The sequence below is a fragment of the Vicia villosa genome, linkage group LG3, assembly GCF_029867415.1.
Source record: "Vicia villosa cultivar HV-30 ecotype Madison, WI linkage group LG3, Vvil1.0, whole genome shotgun sequence".
Lineage (NCBI taxonomy): Eukaryota > Viridiplantae > Streptophyta > Magnoliopsida > Fabales > Fabaceae > Vicia > Vicia villosa.
In genome coordinates, this window is record NC_081182.1 from 30,143,272 (window position 1) to 30,156,752 (window position 13,481).

The 13,481-nt window shown below is 32.8% G+C and overlaps 2 protein-coding genes across 2 annotated transcripts; both read left to right on the forward strand.

Moving 5' to 3' along the window:
• Positions 1–967: 967 nt before the first annotated feature.
• LOC131660843 (putative receptor protein kinase ZmPK1) lies at positions 968–3,908 on the forward strand. The gene has a single exon (XM_058930193.1). It carries the CDS (start codon positions 1,172–1,174, stop codon positions 3,617–3,619), a length of 2,448 nt encoding a protein of 815 aa, XP_058786176.1. The 5' UTR covers positions 968–1,171; the 3' UTR covers positions 3,620–3,908.
• A 4,559-nt stretch (positions 3,909–8,467) lies between these two features.
• Positions 8,468–12,965, forward strand: LOC131655303 (probable carbohydrate esterase At4g34215). Its single transcript, XM_058925192.1, has 2 exons — positions 8,468–9,168; positions 12,618–12,965. Exons 1-2 carry the CDS (start codon positions 8,584–8,586, stop codon positions 12,948–12,950), a joined length of 918 nt encoding a protein of 305 aa, XP_058781175.1. The 5' UTR covers positions 8,468–8,583; the 3' UTR covers positions 12,951–12,965.
• Positions 12,966–13,481: the final 516 nt, after the last annotated feature.

The window sequence follows — 13,481 nt, forward strand, 5'->3', positions numbered from 1 at the left end:
CTGAATCCCATCGACCCCCTTCCTTGCAGCAACTCTTAATAGAACAGGATGATACTATTGCTGCCCTCAAGGCTAACCTTGCTCGAACACAACAAATTATGAAAAAGTTTACTGACAATAAACATCGCGCTTTGCTGAATTCCAAATTGGGGATATGGTGCTTGTAAAATTACAACCGTATTGCCAACACTCCATTGCTCTACACTGTCTGTATTCAAAAACCGAGTATGCGTTACATCGGTCCCTTTCCGGTCATTGAATGAGTTGGACAGGTTGCTTATAAGCTAATGCTTTCATCATTTTCGTTCCTAGAAGTGAAGTGCTGTGTTGTAGCATCTCAGAGTCATTTTCAGATATTTTTCTTGTACTAAGACTAGTTCTTAGTGAAATACAAATTGAGATCTCAATACTGTTACTGTGCAATTTAATTCAAACTGTTACATCTTAATCCAGCTCAATTGAAAATTAGCATCTAGTTTCTTGAGTTACACCAGCACTTCATTCTTTAAAATTTCTGTATGGATGGTGGCAAATAAAATTATGATAAACACATAAAGTAACCTATTAATTAGTATAGTGGCTATTATCATAATAACCTTTCTATCTATCTAGAAAAAACAGGAAATCATTACAGTCAAGTCAGATAGGATATTCTAATTCTCCTCCCTGTCAGCACATTGTTTGAATGCATGAATTATATCTCTTGACCACGTGTGTATTCTTTTACAATTTTATTTGTTACCTTGTAGTTCAAGTTACTTTAGCCACCACCCACCACCTTACATCATCCAAGTTATAGAGCCTGCAATATATTAGAGAACATAGAAATGGTCCCCCATGAACCAAAAAACCATGGCACAAAAAACAGGTAACTCAATTCAACTAGCTCTTATCAACAAACAACTACCATTCTATTCTATATATTTCATTTTCAACAACGCATATATAAATATGAAATTTTAGCATCTAGTGTGATTAAATATATAATTGATTCAACTTGTTATTATAAGTTATAACTACAAACAAAGATATATTGCATAAGTCAAGTATCAAAACATTGAATCAAAAAGATAAACAAATAACACGACCCACCACACAATGGCAAGTTGATATAAGCCATAACATCATCTCCATTATTTCATGTCCATTCAATTTGCTCCAACTTCTAACCATGAAAATCCAAATCTTCTTCTTCTTCTTCTTCTCCTTTCTTTTCTTATTTACCAAAACTATTTCATCATCATCAACAACAGACACACTCCAACAAGGCTCATCTCTTTCTGTTGAGAAACCAAATGACACTCTCATTTCATCCAACGGTGATTTCTCCGCCGGTTTCTTCCCGGTCGGAGACAACGCTTTCTGTTTCTCCGTTTACTTCACCAAATCCAATCAACCTGCCGTTGTTTGGATGGCCAACCGAGATCAACCCGTAAACGGAAAATACTCAAAACTCTCACTTTCTAAAAAAGGTAACCTCATTTTAACCGATGCAAAAAGAAAAAAATCACCATGGTCCATTTCAAATACTTCTCCTTTTCCTTTACTGTTAAAGCTTCAAAACAACGGCAACCTCGTTCTCGAAACGGTTAACAGCAACGTTACTGTCATTTGGCAAAGTTTTGATTCTCCAACAGATACTCTTCTTCTTGGACAACAAGTTACCGAACAATCAAGCTTGGTTTCTTCCAAAAGCGAAAAGAACTATTCCACGGGCTTCTATAAACTATATTACGACAACGATAACGCTCTTCGTCTTCTTTTCAAAAGTCCTTTGTTATCTAGCGTCTATTGGCCAGCACCTTGGCAACTACCAATTGATGCAGGAAGATCGACCTATAATGTTTCAAAAATCGCACTTCTCGATTCATTTGGTCATTTTGTTTCCTCTGATGCATTCGAATTTTTCACCAGTGATTATCCTAAAAGAGTTCTTAGATTACTCAAAATGGATCATGATGGGAACTTACGTGCTTACAGCTTCAATGAGAAAACTAAGACATGGGAAGTATCATGGCAAGCTCTTCCCGAATCATGTTCGGTTCATGGCCTTTGCGGAGAAAATAGCATGTGTACTTATCATCCTGTGAATGGAAGAACATGTTATTGTTTAAAAGGTTACAAGTTGAAGAATCATGATGATTGGACACAAGGGTGTGAGCCTGAGTTTAAGCCTTCTGATCTTTCTTGTAATCGCGGTGAGTCTTTCGGTTTTCTTCATCTTCAAAACATGGAATTGTATGGCTATGATTTGAAAGTAGTAAAAGTTACAAGCGTGAAGCAATGTCAACAAGTATGTTTGGATCTTTGTGAGAAATGTAAAGGTGTTCAATTCAAATTCAACCGCGATTCTACTTACGATTGTTTTCCAAAAACATTATTGTTCAATGGAAGAGATTCTCACAATATTGATGGAGATGTTTATCTGAAGTTGCCAAAAGCTACTCTATTAGATTCCACTATGCCAATTAAGCATACTCCTATAAAATGTTCCATTGAAAATTCTTCTCTAACCTTGAATAGATTCTACGAAAAACCGAGTAAAAACTCAACTTTGAGTTTCTTAACTTGGGTTGCATATGGAATAGGAGTGTTCGAAATTTCAATGATTTTGTTTGTTTGGTTCTTCTTGTTTAGAACCAATAAGAATCATGATGATAATGTTGATCAAATACAAAGACACCTTCTATCAGCAACAGGTTTTCAAAGATTCTCCTATTCCGAACTCAAAATCGCGACTAAGGGATTCACTAAAGAGATCGGTCGAGGAGGAGGCGGGATCGTTTACAAAGCCATACTCGATGATGACCGCGTCGCAGCTGTTAAACGATTAAACGAAGCGGATCAAGGAGAAGCCGAATTTCTAGCCGAGATAAGCACAATTGGCATGTTGAACCACATGAACTTGATTGACATGTGGGGATATTGCGTGGAAGGGAAACATAGGATTTTGGTTTATGAGTTCATGGAACATGGTTCTTTAGCCGAAAAGCTTTGTTCCAATTCACTTGATTGGAACAGAAGGTTTAACATAGCTGTCGGAACAGCGAAAGGTTTAGCTTATTTACATGAAGAGTGTTTAGAATGGGTTTTGCATTGTGATGTGAAGCCTCAGAATATTCTACTAGACACAAATTTTCAACCAAAAGTAGCTGATTTCGGTTTATCAAAGCTTTTGAATAGAGACGAACGTGATAGTTCAGCTTTTTCAAGGATAAGAGGGACAAGAGGATATATGGCACCAGAATGGGTTTATAACCTTAGAATCACTTCTAAGGTTGATGTTTATAGTTATGGGATTGTGTTGCTTGAAATGGTGAGTGGGAAGAGTCCAATGGGAATTCATAGTCTTGATAATAGTGGAGGTATAGAGAATCATAGGATGGTGAGCTGGGTTATGGATAAGGTGAAAAATGCTCCTACGACAATGTTTTGGATTGAGGAGATTGTTGATGGGAATTTGGAAGGGAAATATGATGTTAAGCAAGTTGAGAATTTGGTTAGAGTTGCTTTGAAGTGTGTGAAAGATGACATGAATGAAAGACCAACAATGAGTCAAGTTGTTGAGATGCTTCTTCAGTCACATGAAAAAGTTAGAGGACAAGGACAACCTCGTTAGTTTTTTTTTTTTCTTTATTGTTTCAATTTTCATGTATTTGTATTTTTAATCCATGGTGATTTTATTTATTTTTTTGGTATTTTTGTTTATTAAGAGAATCTCATAAGTCATACATAACAAAAAACAAGAAAACAAAATTTTAGGTAGTTGAAATTTTGCACGCAAATACTCCAACTCGGATTGGATATGGTCAATGGGAATGATTGCACCAAACCAAATGCCCAACTCAGCCAACGAATATTCCTTAAGCAAAAATGAGAGAATTTGCGACGACTTTGAAACCATGCGCACTGACTGTACTATACTATAATAAAACCATCTACGAGTCAATTTGATGCAGCTGAATTAATAATAATAATAATAATAATAATAATAATAATAATAATAATAATAACAATAAATAAATAATAATAATAAATCATAATAATCAGTGGCGAAGCCAGAAAATTATAAAGTCTAGACAAAATATAGCATACTTTTTATTTTGTCAACAAAAATATAATTTAAAATAAAAGAGATAAAATATAACCTTATAATAGCATGTTATATAAAATCACGAGACAGATGTTCTTTTAGAGACTTCTTTTTAGTAAATATTCAAATAATATCAATATCATCAAGTGATTGGATTATCTCCCGTTTGATGTAACACACCATCAAGTCATTGAACCACACATCGTTGATCTTATGACGCAAATTAGACTTAATAATCTTCACTGCTGAAAAAGCTCTTTCAACGGATGTTGTCGACACCGACAATATCAAAGCTAACTCAATAAATTTGTAAACCAATGAAAATACCAAATGTTTCACAAGTGAAAAATGAAACATTTCTTTTACTTGAAGAACATAAGTTTCAAGTTGATCTCTTATTGTTCCACGGTCATCATCAGAAAAGTCAACATCATATATATTTTAAATTGTTTATTGAAATTATAATACTTATCAATAATTATCAAAAATAATTTAGTAAAATTCATCCAGGCATCCCACGGACAAACGTCCAATTTTTTTAAAAAAATTAGTAGTAGAAGATGGTTTTGAATACGTGTCTTATGCATGTATTTCAGTAAATGTAAATTTTTTAAATTAAAATAAAATTGGTAGTGAAAGTTTTGCAATCTTGATCCTATTTAATTATTTTTATTACATAAAATTATTCAAATCAGTGCCCTATTTTCACTAATAAATTAATAATATAATAAATTAATTATTGTAAATTGGCATAATTTTAAAAAAATTGCCAATTTAAATCATTTAAATTCAAATAGTTATACGATGAATCATAATTAAATTTCAAAAATTCTCATAATCACTTATGTAAAATAAAAATAAAATAAGATCGAAGTGCATATATTAAAAATTATAATTATTTATTGAATTAATAGTGCGAGGTGGTTTCGGTTTTTGAATAGGTGTTCTATTGTATCCATAGTCCCAGTGATTTTTAAAATTATAAAATAACATAAGATTTGTAGTAGGATTATATTATCAAATTAATAAACTGCCATCTGTTGAAATGCAATAGCTACCAAACATCAATTGCTATAAGTAACCTGTACAAATTGTTTAAAAATTTAGATTGGAGATTAAAAATGCTGTAGTCTATAATCTTTAATAATGAATAAAGAAATAAAAGATAGGTGGAATGTCGATAACACGATGTGGAATATAAAGATTTTGATTTGGAAGTGGACGGTTCTAGGAAAAATTACCAATTCCAACTTTAGTTTCTAAGAGTTTAGCAAACATCCTCTGATTTTTCTTTCATAATTTATTTGGTTAGTAATTTTTTGTCCTTCTGTTTTGTTGGGTTTTTACCCGTTTCTGTGTAAAAAGGTTGGAGAATCCTTAGTTCTCTCATTAATGTCAACTTGCTTACAAAAAAAAGGAATAAGATTAATGGTAAGTATAACAAATGATTTATAGTACTAATGAGTTGCATGATAGCTAATGATACGCATGGGCGGAGCTACAGCCCAGTGAATCCGGGCACGCGCTCGGGTTCAACCCCTACTTTTGTTGTATACTCCTCCATTTAATTGTTGATTTTTAGACAACACTAGGGGACAAAATTAGTAATTTTTAGACAAAATTAGTAAAAATAGGGGGTGAAATTTTTTGACAAAATCAAGGGAAAAATTAGTAAAAACGGGATGTAAAATTTTTAAAAAGAAGGATTAAAATTTTTGTTCAGACTCCCTAAAATTTCTAGCGCTGCCACTGATGATACGTGAGCAGGTAGGATAAAATTCACTCTAACTAGCTTCTAAACTCTTAGATAAAGTGGTAGCTATTTAACTACTACCTCCGTCCCAAATTATAAGTCACTTTATCAAAAATATTTGTTCCACATTTTAAGTCACTTTACAATTCCAATACATCATTAATGACTTTTTTTCCTAATATAGTATCTCCTATTTATTTCTCTTTCTTCTTTCGATTCTTTTTATTTCACTTTCCAATGTATTTATTGATGAACATTTTTGTAAAGTCATACATCTTTTCACTTTCCCATAAAATAATACCTGCAATTTTTAATTCCTGTGAAATGCCCAAAACGTCTTATAATTTGAGACGGAGGGAGTATCTCTTTATGATTATCAACTAAGTATTAAACTAACTTGTATAATTGTTGTGTAATAACCAACATAAGTTAGAGGAGAATAGATGTTGATCATGTATAATTTTCAATTTTGACAAAAGAAATTTGAAAAGTTGAGGGAGTGGTAGCTTGGGAAGGAAGTCAAGCAATTGGTACTTTTATTAAACGAGAAGCAACTTTAAAATGTCTGCTTGAAACTTCTCCCTAACACAGATACAAACTATCTCCAAGTATTTTATCTTTTCATGAAAAAATGGAGTTAGCTATGATATGAATTGCTATCAGATTATCATAGTACAACACATGTGTTTGGAACATATGACCTGCAAAATTTTGAGAAGGTAAGTCAATTATTGACTTTCACAAGTGGTTGTTGTAAGGGCTCAATACTCAGCTTTTAAGGATGATCGAGATACCATCAATTGTCTTTTTGTACTCCATGAGATAAAATATTTACCAAGAAAAATTGGTCGAGAGCAGACTTCTAGACTCTAAAGAACCAGCCCAATCAACAACTGAGAAGCATATCAACTAAAGTGATGAGTCTCTAGGAAAACAGAGATATCAGGTTAGACATTTTATTCAAATATTTGAGTGTTAAGTGGTGGCATTGTAGTGAGAAATGGTTGATTTTGAGTGAAATTGAATTAATTATTGTGTAGTACATGTAATGCCAGGTCTTGTAGTCGTGAGATAGAAAAACTTGCCAATTAAACGCCTATATGCAAGAATGTCATGAAATGCAAGACATGCATCATGGTGAAGTTGTTGGATGGATCAACAGGTGCGGTGACAGGTTTAGAACCAAGTAACTTTGCATCTGAAAGGAGGTTTAAATAATATTTCCTATGGCATAATGATATTTCCTTGCTTGGAATGAGCAACCTCGAGGCTAATGAAATATTTGAGCTAGCCTAAATTCTTGATTTGAAAAGTAATATCTAGCACATATTTGATCTTGTCAAATTCGGGAATTAAACTTCATGCCACTATGATGTCATCTACATAAACTACAAATACGATAAATGAATCAGGTGATTACTTGATGAATAAGGCATGATAAGAATTTTCTTGCTCAAAGTGATGTACAATCAGTAATGATGTAAGATCTTCATACCATTTTTTGCTAGCTTCTTTGAGGTCATTCAATGATTTGATGAGCTTGCAAAATTGATTAGGTATGGAGAAAGTGATTCTAAGTGGAGCTAACATATACACATATTCTTACAACTCACCATGCAAGAATGCATTATTGGCATCAAATTGATGAATAAACCATTTGTTTATGGAAGTAAGAGCAATCACTAATATGATTGTAGTAAGTTTAGCCACATAAGAGTATGTGTTAAAGTAACCCAATCATTCTATTCGACTATATCCTTTTCCTACTAATCTTGCTTTGGACATTTCAATTATTCCAGAAACTTGAAACTTAATACTTCAATCTTCCTCTTTTTAATACTTTATTCTCCCCTAAATTACGGAGGAGAATGTTTTCCTTTGACTAACACCTCATAATTCACATTTAACAAGTGAAATGGATAATGGATAACACATCCACGGTCCAAATTATAATTGTTCTAGACTTCAAACCTAAATGAGCAACCATATTCAATTGAACGACAAACCCTATTTAAGCGATTGAGTTGTATTGATGTAGTTAGCTCATTTTTACTATGAGTTGTCTTTTATATAGCCTTATAAATCTATTTGAGAACAAATTTAAATTACAACGAATTTTTCTTCATGATATTTAGTTAGAGTGAGAATGAGTTTCAACTTCCAAGTAGAATTTTTTTGTTACTCAAATATTTGTCCGTCTCAAAGTATAGTCCCCCTCCAAGAAAATAGAAAAGCAATATTTGTAGACCAACTATTCAAGATAAACTACTTTGGTGTGGAATGAACGATGGAGTTTACTTTACTTCAAATAATTTGGGCCAGTCTTCATTAAATATATTTAGTATAACTTTTTTTTTTTGAAAGGCCCTAATATAAACGTTTTTTCAAATCCAATCATGGATGTCGTCTTATTTGGACCAATCCCCAACTCCATTATTAAAAAAAAGAAAACTATAGTATAGACCAAAAATTTTATTTTTTGAACGAAAGTAGACCAAGACTTCATTTTCTAGTAGTTGTTTAATTAATTTTTAATTCTATCCGTTCCCAAAATTTGAAAAACCTGAGTCTATAGAGACAGTGTATATGTAAAGCACTTGACAAATATTATATACTAAATTTTGCACAGTGATAGAGAAGCTTTTCATATAATTTATTCTCGATATTTTTGAGGTATATCGTATAAATAAAAAAACAATCTAGTATAGCTTCTATCTCTGAAACCCAAAAACCGTAAATGTCTTCGTTTTTCTTGTTACTGTTCTTTCTGCTTCTGATTATTCAAACACAAGCAGAAAAGGCCATATTCATATTAGCCGGACAAAGCAACATGGCCGGACGAGGAGGCGTAACAAACGACACAACAACCGGTTTAACAACCTGGGACGGTGTCATTCCACCTCAATGCAACCCCAACCCTTCAATCCTTAAACTCAACTCACATCTCAAATGGGTGGAAGCCCAAGAGCCTCTTCACGAAGACATAGACAGAGACAAAACAAACGGGGTTGGACCAGGAATGGTGTTTGCGAATTACGTGTTGGAAAAAAACGTGGGAGTTGGTGTGGTGGGGTTGGTGCCATGTGCGATTGGTGGGAGCAATATAAGTGAATGGGAAAAGGGGAAAGTGCTTTATGGCCACATGATGAAGAGGGTTAAAGCTTCGTTGCGTGAGGGTGGGGATGTTCGGGGGATTCTTTGGTTTCAAGGTGAGTCTGATACGGTTAGTTTGAGGGATGCGGAGGCTTATCAGAGTAATGTTCGGAGGTTTTTCTTGGATGTTCGTGGGGATTTGGAGGCTCCATTGCTTCCCATTATTCAGGTTTTTTTGTCGTTCTAACTTTTTTTATATTATTTATGAAAAATTTATATGGAATATTTATCTTTGAATAGAGAGTGTGTTTATTAGTTATTAATTAATCATTAAACTGTTAGGTTTAGATTGCTTTGCTCTTATTTTCAAGAAAAAGTGGTTGGGATGTATAAATATCTATTCCATATCAAAATAGTAGGATTTTTTTTTAATAATCAATTAATCATGCTAATTTCTATCATAAGCATATATATTAAAAAAAGTATAAAATTAGAAATTTAGAATTAAAAAATTTGAATATTGAAAAATAATTTTTCACTTCAAACATCTTAAATATAGTGAGGTGGTTCAGCTAGTTAATCTTTTTATCTAAAGCTTAAAAAGCTTATACTCCGATAGAATTGATTTTGGTTTCATTAAAGAAAATGGTCGAACTTTAAATTGAATTTCACGAAATTTATGTGTGATTTTTTTACTAAGGCTAATTCTAATATGTATCACACAGACACAAATTAATCAATTATATATAAAATTATTTTCTTGAAATACATGTAATTAATTTTTAAAACTCTAAACATGAGTTTAATAAGTTCAAATTTTTTAATTATAACATCTTTAACTTGTGCCTTTAATGCACAAATTAGCCTGACTCTTTTACTAATGATAAATTGGTAAAAAAGTTCTAATTTGCACTTTCATTACCCTTATTCCTAAAATCAATACCTCCAAAGATTGTCTAGCTTTTGAATGAATTCATTAGTGGGGACTATATATAAGGTTATGTATAAGGTTCTGCCAAATTGCATAAGGCTTGTTATTAATAATGTTATTTATGACACCTAGTCAACTTTTTTGAAAAGTGGAAAAATATTAGATAGTATTTTTTTTTTTAAATCTTGGTATCCGGCCTTTCAACCGACTAATCCAAGAGGGACCAATCCCACCGCCCACTAGCGGGGGCCCCGTTTAAAGCCAGAATAAGGTTCTGTATTGACTGGCCCACGCAAGGATTGATAGCACCTAGCAGGATTCGAACTCAGGACCTTGAGAGGAGCACACTCTCAAGACTCGAGCCTCCACCGCTAGGCCAACCCTTGGGGGTTAGATAGTATTGTTATAACGAACGAAGTGGTGAATAACGTAAAAAAGGAAAAAAATATTTGGTGAATTTTAAAGTGTATTTTGACAATACATGTGATTAATTATAATAAGGGGGTATTTAGAGGATGTAACGGCAAATATGGGTTTTCCAAGTCCCAAGGAGATAGAGAGACATTGAATTATGGAGTATAGTGCGTCTGCTTCAACAATTGTCCTCATTAGTGGAAGTTTAACTGAAGAATTAGCAATTTGCCAACAACACTATGATTTTATGTGAGAAAAGTTAGGAAAATATTAAATCTTTGAAGACGATTGTTTTATTCTTTGAAATTATCTCGGGTTTAAAGGTTAACTTTCGATAGTCAACGATAATGTTATATATTTTTGGCAAGTGGAGGCTTCATGGTGCTAAATTGCAAAATTGGCCAAATTATATTTCTATACCTAGGCCTCCCAATTAGGGAAATCTCCACCAACGTTAGTTCTAGAATCCTATGTTTGAGAGAATAAAACCAAGTTATTGAAGTGGAAAAGCAAAAACTTTTACATGGGTGGTCACCTTATATTCATCAAATATGTATTAACATCTAAGTCACTATACTTTTTTCTTTCCTTTTTCTTGGCACCTGTGTGTATTATTTATCTACTGGGTTCTTATTGAGTCTTTCTTTGTGAATATGGGGTGCATAAAATCCTTTGAATTAATTGAGATAAATTATGCTTAGATAGGGAAGTAGGTGGGTTGGGGACCAGAGAATAAAAGATTTCAATTTAGCCTTGATATGCAAGTGGTTATCGAGGATGCATGTTGACCAATGTGGTTTGTGGTATAAGAGTTTAGCAACTAAGTATGGATAAAAGATGGTCGTATTAAAGGTGTTGGTAGCAAGGCGTTTGCATGGTAGAGGGACTTGTCTAGAGTTAAGGGAGTGGCGAGGTTGATTCTAGGCCGATGGTTAGACATTTGTTTATCCCGTTTGATGGGGAATAGGGAAGGGACATTGTTTTATGATGACCCTTGGCTTGAAGGAATAATTTTTGTTCTAGATTCTGTCATATTTTTGAGTTAGCGTTTACAGGAATATTTCTATAGATGAGATGAGAAGATTAGGTTATGAGTCAAGAGGTCTAGGTTGGAGGTGACAGAGGATACTTTTTTCTTATGAGGAGAAGAATGTGACAGAGGATACTTTTTTCTTATGAGGAGAAGAATGTGACAGAGTTCTAGTATTTGTTTGATAACATTGTATTGTAGGAAAATATATCTAACCTTTGGGAGTGAACTCTTGACTGTAATGATAATTACTCAATAAAAGGTGGATATAATATTTTGATTCATGAAGATTAGACTGATCCCATTCCAACGCGAGAGCTTATTTGGTACAAAATCACATTGTTTAAAGATCCCTATTAAGGACAATCCAGAGCGTCAAGGAATAATACCCTCGAATTTTGGGGGTGTACAGGTGGATGCTGAAAAGATGAAAACTCTAAATATCTATTCCTATAGTGTGTTTTTTTTGGATAAATTTGGAGTAATGTCCTAAAGTGGCAAGGAATTCTTTTTATCCATTCAAATGAGATCTACTCTTGTGCCTTTCAATTTTGTGGATCACGTTCTTTTAGTGAGTAGACTCGTAAATGCTTTCAAGTCATTTGGTTGACGTGTATTTGAGTTATCGAGAATAAAATAAATTTGTGTTCGTTCCAAAATAAAAAATTAATGCAAGGTCAAAGTTCTTTCATCAAGGTGACCGAAGGCCAAATAGCCTGAGAGTTTACTCAATCTAATTTTTTGATAAAATAATACAACTATATTCCATCCTGCAATTATATAAAGATTAAAATTAAATAAGAAAAATATTTGCTTCAATTTAAAATCAAACAAAACATCACATAAAATTAAAAACAAGAAAATTACTATATTTGTAGGAATCATTTTTTTTAACGTTTTTCCAAAAGGTTGACACAAACTCTCTAATTTAATTTTTTTTATAAATAAAATGGTCATATAGATTCCCTATTGACATATTGTTATTTTGTTACTTTTGAACAAGTATTAGATTGAGCATAGTATAAACATTGATTACCTATCGGATGATTTCTAGTCAATTCATGCTAACTACTACTAACAATAAATTACTTTCATAGCTTAACAACTTGATGCATTTGTTTTGACTTGCTAATTACTTCACAAAGACAACTTAAACTCAACCTTAAACAGAAATCTTAATCCAAGAGAGTAAAACATCTCTATCATTAACCATATGAACTTTAATGTATGTATCTTCTCTTACTTTTTCATTTACTTAATTATTTTAATAATTTTTCTTATTTATTTTAGTTATGTATTGTAGGTGGCTTTGGCATCTGGGTCAGGCCCATACGTAGAAGTGGTGAGACAGGCCCAGCTGGGTATTGACCTCCTGAATTTGAAAACTGTGGATGCTAAGGGCTTGCCCCTTCAGCCCGATGGGCTTCATCTTTCGACTCAGGCCCAAGTTGTTCTTGGAAAGATGATGGGTGATGCGTTCCTTCAATTTGTCCCCTCTTCAATTTCAAGTCCAAATATGCATCATAATGTTAGTGCAATACGTAAAGAGGCCTCAAATTCTATTGGGCATTCCAATTTTGTTTCTCGTATTTATATGGTTCACATGTTCATAACATTTCTCATAATGATTTCTTAACTTTCTTGTAGAGTTGTGGACTTGTAAATTGTAATTTCTTTAAAAATCATTGTTGTTTTATAAATTTCAATAACTTAATACATATAAATAAATTTTAAAAACATTGTTTTATAATTTCAACAAATTATAGTCATCTAATTCAATCAACATATAGCCTTCTTATTTTTGCATGAAAGTGGCATTTAAAGTCTATAAGGAAAATTCAAGCAATGTATATGTATTTTTTTCAATCATCAAATTTATAGGCTGCGAGTGTACGATTTTATTGGTTTACTTTTTTCAATCATCAAATTTATAGGCTGCGAGTGTACGATTTTATTGGTTTACGTATATTAGGTTTTATGGACCTCATAAAGACTAATAATCAATTACCGCCATCTATTACTACTGTGTTTATTTAAGACTATGCAATTTATTTGTTTGCGCGAAATTGAAAAATATTAGATTAACTCAAATTTTAATGTCGAGAGACGGGACATGATTTTCATCTACTATTGTTACTCTTATATATTGTAACGTGCTATTGTAACA

Bases quoted from the DNA above. Each gene is read 5' to 3' on its own strand.
- LOC131660843 (XM_058930193.1), top strand. From the start codon at position 1,172: ATGAAAATCCAAATCTTCTTCTTCTTCTTCTTCTCCTTTCTTTTCTTA.
- LOC131655303 (XM_058925192.1), top strand. From the start codon at position 8,584: ATGTCTTCGTTTTTCTTGTTACTGTTCTTTCTGCTTCTGATTATTCAA. The intron at 9,169-12,617 runs GTTTTTTTGTCG...TATGTATTGTAG, and splicing joins CATTGCTTCCCATTATTCAG to GTGGCTTTGGCATCTGGGTC.